General features: G+C 43.2%; 1 protein-coding gene across 1 annotated transcript; it reads left to right on the top strand.

The window, feature by feature from the left end:
* Window positions 1-508: 508 nt before the first annotated feature.
* On the top strand, window positions 509-15,978 carry NPY (neuropeptide Y). The gene is made up of 4 exons (XM_081165047.1): window positions 509-630; window positions 2,407-2,594; window positions 12,422-12,502; window positions 15,464-15,978. Exons 2-4 carry the CDS (start codon window positions 2,407-2,409, stop codon window positions 15,486-15,488), a joined length of 294 nt encoding a protein of 97 aa, XP_081021173.1. The 5' UTR covers window positions 509-630; the 3' UTR covers window positions 15,489-15,978.
* The last annotated feature ends 338 nt before the right edge of the window (window positions 15,979-16,316 follow it).

The raw sequence follows: 16,316 nt of genomic DNA, 5'->3' as shown, positions 1-16,316 counted from the left end.
TCTCCTCCAGCACCATAATTCAAAAGCATCAATTCTTCGGCGATCAGCCTTCTTTATGGTCCAGCTCTCACATCCATACATCACTACTGGGAAAACCATAGCTTGAACAATACGGACCTTACGGATGGAGTGAGGATCCCTAAATCCCCCCAGCTTCCCGGATGCCCTAAGGAAGGAATTTGGCTCCACTAAATTGCTGCGAGTGTGTTGATGGGGGAAATGGCCAAACCAAACCAAAAACTTTCTCTGGAGTGATCGAGGGGCCTCTAGCGCCTGGCTGGAGATGGCTGAGGCAAGTCGGGCTACTCTCCCACGGACCCCTTTTCCTTCCCTCTCCCCCTCCACTTCCTCCCCTGGTCCCCCCCCCCCCATGTCCATGTCAAGCGATCGCCAATCCCAGGGCAGCAGGAGGGCGCAGGCGGAGAGGCGGTGATGGAGACGGGGGGGGGGGGCTCGGAGTCAGCGCTGCGTGATCGCTCGAAGCCCCTCCCGCCTGCTGGAAAAGCCATAAAAAACCTCGCCGAGGCGCGCAGCCCCACACTGGAGAGCGGAGCCACTTCGCGAAGGAAGCGACGCCCAAGCCACACTCCGGAGGAGCAGCACTGCCAGAGAACCTCAGCCACACACACGGTGAGTCCTCGTCTCCCCTCCCCACTCGTCATCTCACATCCCCATCTCTCTTGGTCTCCGTTTGTCCTGCTCCTCCTAAGTTTCCCAGGACGCTTCTCCTCGCCATCTGCTAAAAGCCCCCTCTTTAGGGTTTCAACTCGACTGTCTTTCGCTTTCCAATCTCATCGGTGCTTAAATCTGCGGAGATTATTTTTTTTCCATTTCGGGGTTTCCCCTCTTTTCTCCACGCGTCAAAGATTTGACGTGTTTCCAAGGCTTCTTGCAACTTTTTCTCCGTGCGCTCCTCCCTCGCGTTAGAGTTTGCTCCGGGAGAAGGCTGCCAGCCTGCACCCACTTCCTCGGGAGTAAGCCCCACTGGGATCAACGGGACTCACTTTTGAGTAGATCGGTGGATAGGGTTGTCCCACAGAATTCAAGTCCTTAATGGCGCCAGTCGGTTTGAAAGTTCTCCGTCGCCATTCCTGGATTTTAAACAAATTCCCTTTGTGAAAATAACTTTTTCCTTCCCACGTTTGCCTGCTTTTCAGGGATTGGAGTTCCCTTCCTATGGACACTGGCTGTTTGAGCCGTTTCACTGGGAAAGGTGATGATGAACCACTAGGAGGAACACGAATGGTGGATCTGGGGCATAATAACATTTGGAACCCATCAATTGTTGTCTATTGTCTTCTAGTTCAGTGGCAGAGCAAAACACCTGCTTTTGTCCACAATGCTGAGCCAGAGGAACCAATAGTTCTTCCCCACACTGCTTATTACAAACATAAACTCGCTTCTCAGTGGCGTAGCGTGGGTTGTCAGCACCCGGGGCAAGGCAAGTAATTTGCGCCCCCTAACCCGTGGATTTGCGCCCCCTAACCCTAACCCCCAGATGTTGCGCCCGGTGCGGCCGGCCCCCCCTGCACCCCCCACGCTACGCCACTGTCGCTTCTCCAAAGGAAAAAAACTTGCCAGTTCAGTGGGGTTTGTTCCTTTTTCTAAAGGAACCTTGGGGAAAGATTGTTGGGATTTCCATGAATGATTGATTTTTAAGAGAGAATTTAAGAGAGACTATAAAATAAACTAAAACCAGAATGTTGACTGAAGCAATGTACTTGGAGAAAGGATGTGAAAGCTGTTAAGCTTCCTAGATTTATTCTTTACTCAGCAGAAATGAAAGAACGACTTACGAACTCTGTAAAATCCTTTGAAGCTTTAATTAACAAACAAACGTACAACCAAAAGGAATGTCGTCTAATATTGATTCTAAATATGGGAAATACAGGGCTGAATTTAGTTTGCCTTGCTCCGACCTGCTCCCAGAATCCATTTTCAACACCACCACGATGCAGTCTTGGAGCATGTCCTGAGTCATTAATTTTATTTAGCTATTTAAAAGATGTCTATGCCCCCTTCATTTTTTTTTCCAGTGAGAGGCACAGTGCGGTCGGTTCAAACCATAAAACCTACAAACCACACTTATCCTTCCCCATTAAGAAACTACAACCAATTGGCACACTAGGTGGTCATTTAGCTTGTTCTCCAAGCAGACCTAACTCCCAGCAAGTCTTGCTTTAGAAGAAATTTAGCCAAGGACCTACAATATTCAATACATCAGAGTAGTTTTGCTAGTTGATGGGTTCTTCCGAATACAACAAGGACTGGGGACCACCCCTTTCACTGTCTTTTTGCCCCTGCCCCCAAAACAATGGTTAGCGAGAAACATTTAATGTGATGCTTTCTGCCTTGCCTTGCCTTGCCTCACCCTTCCACCCGGCATCCTTCCCTTGTATCCTACAGATGCAAGGGATGATGCGGTTGTGGCTGTCTGCGATGACGCTTGCCCTGTGCCTGCTGATCTGCCTGGGGACTCTGGCAGAAGCATATCCATCCAAACCGGACAGCCCTGGCGAAGATGCTCCTGCAGAAGACATGGCCAGATACTACTCGGCACTGAGGCATTACATCAACCTCATCACACGACAGAGGTAGGTGCCAAAGGGGGGCATCGCCACCGTCACTCTGGGCGGCAAGAGGTTAAGGACACCTACCACGTATCACGGATCCATTATACAACTGCCGGATGTGATACAATGTTAGTTCTTCATCGTGAGTTTCATCAGCGGTGGCTAACCTGTGCCCCTCCCCAAATGTTGTTGCATTCTCGCTCCCATTAGCTCCCATCAGCATTGTCAGTGGTCAGGGATGATGGGAGTCGTCATCCAACATGATACGGAGGACCATAGTTTAGCCATCCCTGATTTATAGCCTGCCCAGTTCCAGAATGGGCAATGCACATAGGAAGATCTACATATTTGAAGGGCTCCCAGCCTCATTCTAGTGCAGGCACCCCCAAACTTGGCCTTCCAGATGTTTTGGGACTACAACTCCCATCAACCCTAGCTAACAGGACCAGTGGTCAGAATGATGGGAATTGTAGTCCCAAAACAGCTGGAGGGCTGAGTTTGGGTATGCCTGCTCTAGTGGCACACCCACTCATCCCGCATGGAAATATAAAAATGAAAAAATGCAGCCTATCGCTTATTTTTTACCTTGAATTGCTATTAGGTCCTACTTTCTTGTGTAGAAAGGCAATATGTTTTTTTATTTATTATTATTATTATTATTATTATTATTATTATTATTATTATTATTACCATTGCATATTTGACACTACTGCAGCACTATGGCAGGGCAAGCTGCACCTGGTGAACATCTTCCCTTCTACTCAACAATTAAATGCACAGGCGCCTAGAGCCTATAGGAAACTCAGGGGTGTTTGCATACTTGCTATTTACTCATCCCTTTACTTCTGGGAATCCAGATGTGGTTCATTCCTAAATTCATGCATTTTTTCTATTATCACCCTAATCCTTCCTCGTTCCTAATAGTGATCATCTGTTGCAATTTAAGCAGACAGCTGTTCCTCATAGTTGCAGTGCAATAGTTCAGGTGCGAAGCAATGCTATTATTTCTCCCTCAGTGGATGTGCAGTTGGTGCTGCTGCTGATGACTGGGTAATCTCACCCCTCAAGGGGCAGCTGATGTTTCATTTTCACTTCATTTCACTTTTAATTTGTATACTGCCTTTCTATGTTGCTATACTCAAGGCAGTTTACAAAAAAACAAAAGATCACACACTTTATGATAATTTGTTCCAATACAAAAAATGTCGTAATAAAAACACAATAAGCAACTTATATCAAATAAAGTAATATTCAATAATCCATCAGAATATAAAAGTAGCCAATAAAAATAACTCTCAAAATACCAGCAAATAATAATTACACAGAAATCCACTCTTAACAATTACATCACATAATTACTAAACAGTAATCAATAAAAATAACTGCAAGTCACAATGCACAAAAAATCACAATACATACAAAACCATGTAAATTTGTAAATGGATCAAATTGAGAAACAAATTATTTTTAACCTGGATCTTCCCAGATGTTGTTGGACTACAACTGCCATCATCCCTGACCATTGGCCAAGCTGGAGAGGGCAGATGGGTGTTGAATTCACACATCTGGAGAGTACCATATTGGCGACCCCTGGTGTTCACCGTGGGAAGCAAAGCCTCTTCCAAACCACTGTCATCTTCTAAAACTCCTTCCCCCTTCATTCCAGCCTAATGGAGGTATCTATAAATGTAAGGACTAGAAGCCTGAGATTTGTTGCAGAAAGTGCAGGGCAGGATATTTGTTCCATACGTTCATAATTTGAGTAAACCATCATAGGCTTGGACTGTTTAATGTTTCATGTGCAAAAAATGCCATTTAGCAACCTCTCTGGGAAGCTGGTCACAAGAGCATGCATTATAGAAATGCTTCATTCATTCTCCAATGACACTTATTCCCCCCCTGTGTTCCTATAGTAGAGGAGCCTTGTGCTGCCTTCGATCCAGCAGGTTCAGAAATTTGATCCATTCAGTCATACAGTTCAAACAACAACAACTTTGGATTATATATCCCTTTTTCTGATGCACTTATTGGACTATTTTGGATAAATTTTGTCTTATATTTTATAGTAATTAATGGTTTCATTGTTCTCCACTTTTAAAGCGTTTTCTGTTAAAAAGTGGATTTTTTAAAAATGGAAGGAGAAGAAATTAAACATCTTTAGTTACAGGCCTTTAGAATGTATGTATGATAAAGATTAGGCTGCAATATCCTTTTAGGAAAAGGGGGGGAAAAAGATTGCATCCTGGTTGATGGAAGAGAGATATTCTGCTATGGCATCAATTTCAAAGTTCAAATAAAAACTAAAATTCTCAGGAATAATCTCTCCATTTGGATGCCCACAATAACTTAATTCAAATGGTCATTAGATGTTGTTCCATTTAGTCCCAGGAAGTGATTACAACACAGTCCAGGTTTGGTTCATGTCCTAATTGAGTTACTATTCAAACCAGAGGAGATAGTTTTAATTAGGTTGCCACTGGTTCTGTGCTCTCACAGTTGGGGGGGATTGAATTAGAAGGCAGAATGATCATTTCATCTTGTTAAAGACGCCTTAGCAAACTGGTAATTTAGTGTCTGTGCAATAAAATATGCTCCCCCCAACCCCCCGATGAAGAGTCCACTGGAAAGGCCTCTCATCAAAAGGAGTTTAATGGCGTGTGCTCACAAGAATAAGTCTACCATGTGAGCCAATGGATTTTAGATATAACAAGCACAATTTCCAGTAATCGTTGCAATTTTTTCAGGTATATTTACTATTGCCTGTATTCACTCGTCCTTTTATTTTTATCACATCTCTCCATGTGTTCATACGAAGAGCAAGTCAGGATTGTTCTTCTGGACAATCCAGCCTTGTATGAAAATCCAGCCCTTTGCAGGGTTTGGTACTTGAAGAACTCCAAAAAAGAGAGGAACAGATTGTGGTACTGTAAGAAAATTGCATATATGTCACACACTGGAATTGGGTGAGAGAGAAATTTGATTCATATTTTAATGCAAATCGACCTGATTCACACTTCTGAAAGCAACACGTGAATTGAAATGTAGCTATCCTTCGAAATATGATTTTTTTTTTAAAAAAAGGATTTTGCAATGCCAAAACACGTACCTGAAAATGGGTGTATTAGGTGAGAGTGTGCATAAACACGCATACGTTAGTGAAAAAAGCTTACAAAATTGCATTATATTAGGGAAAACTGCATACAAAAATGTGTATATTAGGAGAAAGGCAAATCCGAACGTGCTGACAAAAATATTTGCCAGACTGATGCAGAAATGTGGTGGACAGAACATAATAGTGGAAAAATTAGGAACAGAGAGAAACTGAAATTGACCGATTTGTCCATCTCTGGTCAGAACAGCCAGCTCCCTGTCACTGTGTGTGTTGTGAAAAAAATGAGAAATAAAAGAAGAGAAAAGGAGTTAACTGTATTTCTTTATTAACTTGAAAAAGGAATACCTTACAGCATTTTAATGCTAGATAAGGAACCATTCCTTAGTAAGGAAAAAATAGCAAAGCATTTAGAAGTGATGGAATAAGAGCTGTTCAACAGTGGAACTGACTCCCTTGGAAGGTGATGGATTCTCCTTCCTTGGAGATTTCTAAGCAGAGGTTGGATGTTACAATTTTATGATTCAGATTAATTGATCCACATCAAAGTACCAGGTATAAGAAGAGGACGAAGTGAGAAAATGTGTTTCCACCAGTATATTCTGTCTAATTAGACCACTTCTACAGAAGACTTTGGGGGGGGGGAACAACCCTTAGCTTTCCATTCACAATTTCTGCCGTATGGAAATATTAATCCTGGATAGAAAACAGGCCGTTTTTTTTTGAAGTGAAATGTACATTACAACCAGCGTAAGTTGTACATTTCCATTATGGAACAATTAAAACAAAACCTGGTTAAAGCCTTGCATGTGAAAAGGTTTTAAGAGAGGGTGGAATGTACCACTTTTCAACAAAGAACTCCTATAAGGCAAACAAGAAACAAATGGGAAAGCAAACCTCTGTCTGTTTCAAGCCCTCATCTCCTTTTGTAGAGGAAGACTCAAGCTGGAGGAGAAAGATCCATGCCTTGCTACGCCTCTAGCAATTCAGGATCTCAGCCCTGCGTCCCTCTGTTCCTTTGATAGGATCCAAGTGAACAGGCTACAAGGTTTGGGGTTTTGTAGAAAAAAGGATACCAAAGGTGGATGTGAATGAAGTTTGCCAAATTGTGCATAGTGTAGGGAAAGCAGAATAGGAGACAATTTTCTTCCTCTCACATAATGTACAGCCCAGATCACTCAACGAAGCTGAATGCTGAAAGGCTGAGGGCATAGTTGAGCTATGGAATTCATTGCCACAAGATGCAGTGATGGCTGCCAACTTTAATGGCTAAAAAAAACGGCAATCGGAAAACTTCAGGAGGTGGGGGCGGGATCAGGCTCTCAATGGTGACTAACCATGATGGCTATATGCTGCCTTCAGTGTTGAAGGTGGTATCGTGATGAGAAGATCCTGAGTGGGAGAGTGCCATTCTGCTCAAGCCCTGATTGTGGGCTTCCCATGGGTGTTTGGGTGGTAGGTGCAAAAGCAGATTGCTGGACTCGATGGGCCTTTGGTCTGATTCATCTCTCATCTGAGTGTTTCCCACAGTGGGAGATGATGCAACAGAGAGAGGGGAGAAGCTGGCTTTCCAACCACATCTCATCCTCTGTGCCTTGTTTGGTTTCTAAGAATCACCTATACTGGCTTAGGGCTGTAGTGGTAGAGGAACAGCCAGACCAGCAACATACAGAAATTGTCAGGAGTTCAGCCTACACTCAAGTAGGACCCTGGCAGAGACACATGCCCAACTGGCATGTTCTCTCCCTCCTGGTCTTTCGTTCGGGAGCTTCAAAAGCTTTCTTCAGCCCGAATGTCACAGCGACCGTTGCCAACCGACACTGGCACACTTAGGGATCCACATCATGCGTGACAGACCTCAGCAACTCAGTATTTTGGCTAATCTATTTTATTTACATATAAAGCACTGCAACATGGTTCCCTCTCTCTCTAGCATCAGACAGCAAAGGGAAAAAGAACAAAGGACAATAGTCCCACCTCACGGAACATAGTAACACAAACATCCTGTCTCCATCACTTCCCACTCTGTGGAGTCAAAACATATACGGTCATGTGAAAGACAACAATCCCATGACTGCAGTCATGGAGCAGGAATTCTAACAGAAATAACCCATTTAATCCCCATAATGCAGGGCCTTCTGGTGTGCACATTGTGAACGTACCCTCTGAGGGATTTCTATGTGCCAAATATCTTACACCATATCTCAAAAAGTGTTTCTTACAACAGAACATTCAAACACCCCTTACCAGCAACAAGAAGAGTATGCCCCCCAAAAAAAAACCATACTGGTAGATTTTTGCAGCTCAAAAGCTTTGCTTTCAGCCCAGCCCACAGCCTCTTCTTTCTCCCCATGAGACATGGCTCAACAGCACTCTAGCAGTTAATGAAAATCCAGCAGTGCCTGTCAGTGATGTTGGATTTGCGACGTCGGCTGCGTTCACCCCACACATTCAAGGCCCATTTAAAGCACATGTTTTCTGCAACATAATGTATATTTGTGTGTTGCGACATGCATTTTTGTGCTCCCCCCTGAGCTATGCACAGTCTTGTGCCTGTCTTTGGGTTGGAGAACTGCCCCATAACATTCAGAGGAGAGAACATAACAATAATAAAAAAGCAACAACATCAAACATTAAAAGCTTCCCTAAACAGGGCTGCCTTCAGATTGTTCCAGTTTGTTCTTTTAAAAATAGTTCCATAAGACTCCTTGTTGAACCAGACAGAGGGCCTTCTCAGTAGTGGCACTCGCCTTGTGGAATGCCCTCCCTTCAGATGTCAAGGAAATAAACAACTATCTGACTTTTAGAAGACATCTGAAGGCAGCCCTGTTTAGGGAAGCTTTTAATGTTGTTGCTTTTTTATTATTGTTACTGGTGTTCTGTTGGGAGCGGCCCACAGTGGCTGGGAAAACCCAGCCAGATGGGCGGGGTATAAATAATACATTATTCTTATTCTTATTCTTATTCTTATTCTTATTCTTATTCTTATTCTTATTCTTATTCTTATTCTTATTCTTATTATGTTAAAAAAAATTATCTCATGGTGAGGAGGAATTCTAGAGAACACATCTGTTTGAGGACTGCAAGATGCAACCTAACAAATGAACCGAGTCTCATGGTATTAGAGCTGTTTTTCCCCTTTTAAATTGGGGTCCTGGTTTATGGCATTCAAGCAAGAGTGGGTGGCAATTTTGCTTGAATTCCATTATATTTACTGCAGCTGAATCTCCTCTTTATTGTGAAAGACATCATCCAGAAGTACTATTAATTGACATCAACGAGGGTTTTGGCTCATAATGGGCAGCAGGATCAGAGTCTTAATTTGGTAAACTAATATAAAAAGCCCAGGCATTTTCCTTAAGGATATTAACTCATTCTATCGCTGAAGCTCTGGCCATGTCTCAATTCACTGGAGAAAGGAAGCAGAAGCAAGCCTCAGATCATTTGGGGCTAGAGAACATTTGAATTTAGCATTATGCTTCATTAAATTATTGTATGGGTGGTTGATTAAAGCAGCTGGTTCTCTTCATATTCTTCACTTCAGAAATGCTTTGTCTGTATGGCATAAAGAAATCTCATTGGCTAAATGCAAAAGGGAATGCCTTTGTTATAGTGAAGCTAGTATGTACCATTGAAATGGGGAAAATGTTTTGTTTTAAAAAATAATAATACTGAAAATAGGTTATTGGAAGTGCAGAAAGAAGACTTATTATACTGAGTCAGACCACTGGTCCCTGTAGTTCAGTATTATTTGCTACCCAGACTGACTGGCTCTCCAAGGTTTCAGATATAAGCTTCCCATTGGCTGCAGGAGCTTTCTGAGCTCAAGCTCAAGCAGACGTTTGGTTTCCGAAAAATGTTCACAAACAGGAACACTTCCGGGTTTGTGGTGTTCGGGAGCTGATTTGTTTGGCAACTATGCCATTCGGGAACGAAGGTACCACTGTAGGTCTTTTTGAGCCCTACCTAGCAATGTTGGGGATTGGATCCAGGAAGTTTTTCAAGTAGTGAATGTCCTCTATCACTGAGCTATGGGCCTTCCCGTGCCATTAACATGGCCGTGTCCATCGATGGTCAAATGAGACAAGCAGGGGATGTTTATCACCATCTTGTCCTGTTTTCGAGCTTCCCAGGATCTTCTGACTGGGATTTACCGTATTTTTCGCTCTATAACACGCACCCGACCATAACACACACGTAGTTTTTAGAGGAAGAAAATCCGTAGGCATGCCACCGTAGGCATTCCCTCCATAACATGCACAGACATTTCCTCTTACTTTCTAGGAGGAAAAAAGTGAGTGTTATGGTGCAAAAAATACGGTATTTATTTTTTTAGTCCTCTGGAGACAGTTTGCTGGGCTTAGTTAGACTTTGTTCTACAGTACCACGGGAATTCTAATACAGTGGTACCTCCGGTTGCAGATGGGATCTGTTCTGGAGGTCCGGTCGGATCCCGAGGTTTCCTCAACCTGAGGAGCGCTTCTGCACATGCGCGCATGGCAAAACCTGGTAAAATACTTTCGGGTTTGCCGCTTTCGCATCCCGAAGTTTACGTAACCGGAGGTATCACTGTACATGTTTAATAAATTGTACTTCTGCCCTCTTAGGTATGCCACACTATACCCCCCCCCTCCAAAGACTAGAGGGTTTTAAAATTCCGTCTTTCAGCCTCTGCTCCCTCTCTGGAAAATAGGAACTTTGGTTTCTGTAAGGCTGAATGATATATGGCATACATATTACTTCTAGTAACACACTCAAAACCTAACCTCCCTCCCTCCCTGACTCCTTCCCTCTCTCCTTCCCAGGCTTGTTGTAAGGAAGATGGAATTATGTGATCAGCCTGGTCTCCTTGAGGGAAGGATGGGTTTGGGTTTTTTTTAACGCAACAAATAAAACAGGGCAAATGCGTTCTAAGAGAAGTGAGCAATAGCTCAGTTGGTTAGAGCATGGTGCTGATAATGCCAAGGTTGCAGGATTAATACGATACGATGATCTTTATTGTCATTGTCCCACACAGAACAACAAAAATGAAAAAAATATACATCAGACATTCAAAAACCAACAAGCCTGCTATCCCAGCTATCCCAGCCTGGTTAACTCCTAAAAACTCTGATACCCCATAATTAAATGCAATATACTCCCACAGAGGTTACCATACACTGCGTTTAAAACCAAAATCGCGTTTGGATAAAAACTGTTTCTCAGGCGGCTAGCCCTAGTCTTTATAACCCTGTACCTTCTTCCAGAAGGCAGAAGCTGAAAGAGATCATTTCTGGGGTGCGTACCATCCTATTCTCATATGGGACAGCTGCATATTCCTTTATTGCAGGGGGTTGGACTAGATGATATCCAGGGTCCCTTCCAACTCTACGATTCTATGATTTTGGAGTAGGTGCTTCACACAGCCACTGCTGGAAAGTGGAGAACAGCAGCAAGATGGTGGAGGAGCTGGGAGAGACATGTGTTGGGCCAACCCAAGATATTTTGGCACCGGGGAGAACCACAGAATGCCACTCCCTTCCCCTGCCAGTTTAGTAAGAGGGAGGCGATGGCGTTGAAGAAAGTTTGCTTTATCTGAGAAAAGTACAAAGCCAGCCTTCTGAACACAACTCCCAACACTGTGTAGCCCTCCCAACACTCTTCACAGTCTGTATTCCTCACACAATGAAGCACACAAAAGTCAAGCTGTAGTGTTTTGTGCCCTCTGGAAATTTCAAGCAGTTACATTTTTTAGCATTCTGATTGTTATGTACCAAGGATCATTGTGAATTTTATCTGTGTGAGTTAGATGCTTTCAGTTTTTTCCTCTGTCTGTGTCACGTCTTTGAACAAAGTGTCCCTTGTTGAATAAGGTATTGTCTTTTTTTTAAAAAAACCACCTCTCTTTTACCCATCACTCCCGCACTAAAAAATAAATAAATTCAGCTCTATAGAGGATTAGACCAAGAAAATTGATAAGTGGTTTTAGTCAGTGCTTTTTTTCTAGAAATATAAGTGCTGGTACTTACCATGAAGTTGTTACAGTAAGTGCTACACTTTTAACCAGTGCTTTTCATCTCAAAAAAAAAAAAAAAAAAAAAAAAAAAGGTGCCGGTACTGCGTACCCTTGAATACACCCTGAAAAAAAGCACTGGTTTTTAGTAATGCATGACTTCTCTTCTGCACAGTACCCAACACATTGTTAGCAAGCTATAATAGCTGCCCCACCAGCCAGTGTAATTCAAAGAAGCAAAACTCAAATTAGTTGACTTGCACTAACTCTTTAGCCATGCTCACCACACCAGGATAACAACAAAACTGAAAGTGCAGATTATTGGAACCAACTTGATAACAGCTTGTGACTTGTGGGGAAGGGTGGAGAAGAAAGCACAAGAGTTCAATGCTACGGCCAGGAGGCTATTGCTGTGGCTTCACCCCACCAGATGATCCTCTTCTGGTCTAGCAACATTTGGGTGGGCATCTGCTCTGGAGTCTCAGGCAGGGGTCTTTCACATTGGTTGCTACCTGATCCTTTTAGTGGAGAAGCCAGGGAGATGCCTACAAGCAGCAGATGTGCTTCTACCACAGAACTATGGCCTTATGTGTGTTCACACTGCATTATATGGGAAATTTGAGGAAAGTGCTGTGTGGTTGAAGCACCAGATAACACATTTGACTTAATTCTTGTCCTGTTTTTACATGTTTCAACTTAATCTGTTTTTAAGATACTTCTTTTTTAAAAACAAAACTGATTCAACAGGTATGGAAAGCGATCCAGCCCAGAAACACTGCTCTCCGACCTCTTGTTGAGAGAAAGCACAGAAAATATTCCTAGATCTAGGTACGTATAAAAGTCTTTTTGTGATCATTATTATCACTGAGCTATCTTATCACTGAGTTGCTTAAGCCCTTGCTCTAAACTACCAACCTTTCTTTTTGTAAAAAAAAAGAAATATTGAACAAATAAGAGGTTATTTTTTACTTTGCACATTCTAGAACCGTATCCAGTTCTGGACCCCTGCTTTAAAGCTAAAGGGCAGGGGGGGAGTTACTATAGAATTTGTTGAAGTTTACATTCAAAACTTTTTACATGCCAAAAAGTTTACATAAATCTTCATCAATGTGAGACCATGATGAATTACCCCACCCACAACATTGCATGCTTCTCACCCAACAACCATGAATGCCTGTAGGGAATTGGGACTTTCCATGTATAGTTGTATGCACAAGGGTTCTCCAAGATCTAGAACCACAGGGTTACAGATCTCTGGGAAGCTTTCATGCATACAACTTATACATGTGATGGTCTCCACCCTCTGTACGACCATGCTGTACACACAGTTGTTGAGGAAGGGGGTCATTGTCCGAAGGGGGTCTACTCAACATGACCTCACTCCTTGCTCCTATGTCAGGCATAGGCAAACTCGGCCTTCCAGATGTTTTGGAACTACAACTCCCACCATCCCTAGCTAACAGGACCAGTGGTCGGGGATGATGGGAATTGTAGTCCCCAAACATCTGGAGAGTCGAGTTTCCCTGTGCCTGTCCTATGTTGACAAACAGTGAACCAAATAATGCTAGAATAGAGCTATAGATACTAGAGATTCTGCAATTGTGGTACAAACGTACAGAGTGTTACACGAAGAACTGGGCTTTAATGAATTGCAAATATCTTCTGTCTCCCTCCCTCCCTCTGAATATAATTTCATCCAAGCCATCATGCATCTACCTTATTCAAGCAGGATGATTTTCTGTCAAAGCTAAGCCAGTGGGTTCAATGGCAGAGAGCTAAGCAAGCGCTCAAGAATTCTGTGAAAAATGCATGTTTAAAATTAGCTGAATTTGACTAACTTAAGTCCACTGGTTTCAATGGGTCTACACTAAGGAAGACTTAGTCAGATACAGCCAGTAGTGAGACTCACTTCAGAGCAAGGAACAATCCTTTATAATATAATTCAACAGTTTTTACTTCATCTGCTGCAGCTTGCACATAATCAAACTTTAAAGGGAAAACTAGAATATTACACACACACACGGAATCCGATTTTCAACACATTGTTAACAAAATAATGTGATTATCTGCAACACAGACAGAGAGAAATAAGTCTAGTCACCAACTAATATGGTGAGCAATGCTATGTTCTATTGGTCTTTTGATTTCAAATACATTTGTTGTTTTTTGTTATTCGTATTGCTGACTTCTATTTTTATTACTTTTTCTTTTGCTGTTGGAAAGCCACTTTGGATGGGAATTGCCCTGAGAAGTGGCCTATGAATATTTTAAAGTAAATTAAAGATAAAAAAGTAACAATTCAGTTCCCAGGTGCATTTCAACCTTGTGGCCTTCTTCAATGGTATAGAAACCAATGATTTTACTGGATTGGCTGCATTACAGTAGGATTAAATTCAGACGCCTAAATCAGAGTGGAGGACTCTCCTTTCCAGGAAGAAGGCGCATGATATATACGGGCAGGTGATGTGTCTTCCATGCCTTCCTAGGAAATTAACACCAGAGCCTTCAGACACTCGACTCATCCTGTGTTGAACAACATCCTCTGTGAAAGTTCTTCTTGGGCTCCTCATCCATCTGTCCCTGCATCCAACAAAGCCATTGTCTGAGCAAAACATCTCCTCCTCACACCACAGAACTTCTCCCTCTGTGTGCCACTGAACCCCATGTGCTCTGGGTACTTCCCAAATCTACCAGAACAGATTCAGGGCAGTGCATGTGGGAGGGTGGAGAAGGAAGAGAAGTTCTGTGGTGCAAGCAGAAATTGGTCTGCTCATGCAAGGATTTCACTGGATTCAACCTAGAACGTTCTTAATATAAAACTATTATTTCCATTATTCGGTGTACAAATCTCACTTGTATCCCTCCTTGTCTATGAATTGGGTTGCACGTGGTAACTCATCATATACCGTATTTTTCGCCCTATAGGACGCACTTTTCCCCCTCCAAAAATGAAGGGGAAATGTGTGTGCGTCCTATGGGGCGAATGCAGGCTTTCCCTGAAGCCTGGAGAGCGAGAGGGGTCGGTGCGCACCGACCCCTCTCGCTCTCCAGGCTTCAGGAAGCTATCCGCAAGCCTTGCAAGCCCGGCGGGAGGTCCCGCCGGCTCGCAAAGCTTGCGGGCAGCAGCCTGCAGCCCACAAGCTCGGGGGATAGCGGGGAGGCGGAGCGCCGTCACCCCGCTATTCCCTGACCTGATCTGGAGGCTGGCGGGGGGGAGAAGCAAGCTTGCTTCTCCCCATTGCCAGCCCCATAAGCTCGGGGGATAGTGGGGAGGTGGAGCGCCGCCATCCCGCTATTCCCCGACCTGATCTGAAGGCTGGCGGGAGGGAGAAGCAAGCTTGCTTCTCCCCATCGCCAGCCCCATAAGCTCAGGGGATAGTGGGGAGGCGGAGCGCCGCCACCCCGCTATTCCCCGACCTGATCTGAAGGCTGGCGGGGGGGAGAAGCAAGCTTACTTCTCCCCATCGCCAGCCCCATAAGCTCGGGGGACAGCGGGGCAAGCCGCTGCCCCACGGAGGCTAGAGAGGCTGTCCCTGAAGGCAGAAGAGGGAGACGGAGCACTCCGTCTCCCTCTTCTAGCTTGGGGATGGCTGCGCAAACCTGGGGGGGAATAAAAATTTTTTCCTTGATTTCCCCCCCAAAAAGCTAGGTGCGTCCTATGGGCCGGTGTGTCCTATAGGGCGAAAAATACGGTATGTCTTTGAGTGAACTTATAGTAGTCCTGAAAAACAGTTTAAATATTTCTATTCTCTCACTGACCACCAGGATATGTTTTTCTCTGTGCTACAGGTACGAAGATCCCTCCATGTGGTGATGGGAATGAACCATCTTCAGTATTTTTCCTAGTTTTCACTTCATGTCCCATTGCTAAGAAGACCAGCTGGGAGTATCACACCCACCAAATGCATGCAGCCATCGTACTGAATTCTGTAGTGTTCTCCCTTCCTTCTCCTTGTACATACATTTGTTTAAATAAATTAATTGTGCACTCCAAATGGTAACATTTTAAATGTGTGTGTCAAGAAAAGGCCCATTATAATGGGCAAGGGTTTCTTTTTTTAAAAGCTATTAAAACTGAGTTACAACCTCTTTACTGTCTCAAGTAGCATGAACAACAATCAGAGTACCAACTTCAGTACAGTAGTTGTAAAAAGTGACATTTGTTTGACAATTTTTCTGGCCTCGGGACTCACTTTTAATATTTATTTTATAGAACATTATTTGTTCCATTACAATTATTGCCCATGATGCAACTGAGATAAAAAAATAAAAATAAAAAATGTGGAAAGTGCATATTTTATTAATCAGTGTACAGAATATTATTTATTGCTTTGACAAATCTCTTAATGTTGATAGCATTTTTAGAGGACAGAAACTTTCCCTGAGCCAGTGAATTAGCCTATCAAAATCAATTTGAAAAAGTGCTCTAAACCTATTGCTGCTTTGTTTTGAAAAAAAGAACCCTTATTTTTTATTTAAGATAACAGAAGGATGAGTTTAGGAAATATTTGTGTTGCTCAAAACATTGAACATTTAGTGCAGATCTCCACAACTAAATGGAACTAAATATAGGCCACCAGCCCTGAAGTATGGCCTGCCAGGATCCTGGTAACCCCTCCTTTTTCCTTCCTTCCTTCCTTCC

The sequence above is a fragment of the Podarcis bocagei genome (genome assembly GCF_964188305.1).
Source record: "Podarcis bocagei genome assembly, chromosome: 12".
NCBI lineage: Eukaryota > Metazoa > Chordata > Lepidosauria > Squamata > Lacertidae > Podarcis > Podarcis bocagei.
Note: the sequence above shows the minus strand (reverse complement) of the source record. Positions and strands in the feature narration are given on the sequence as shown.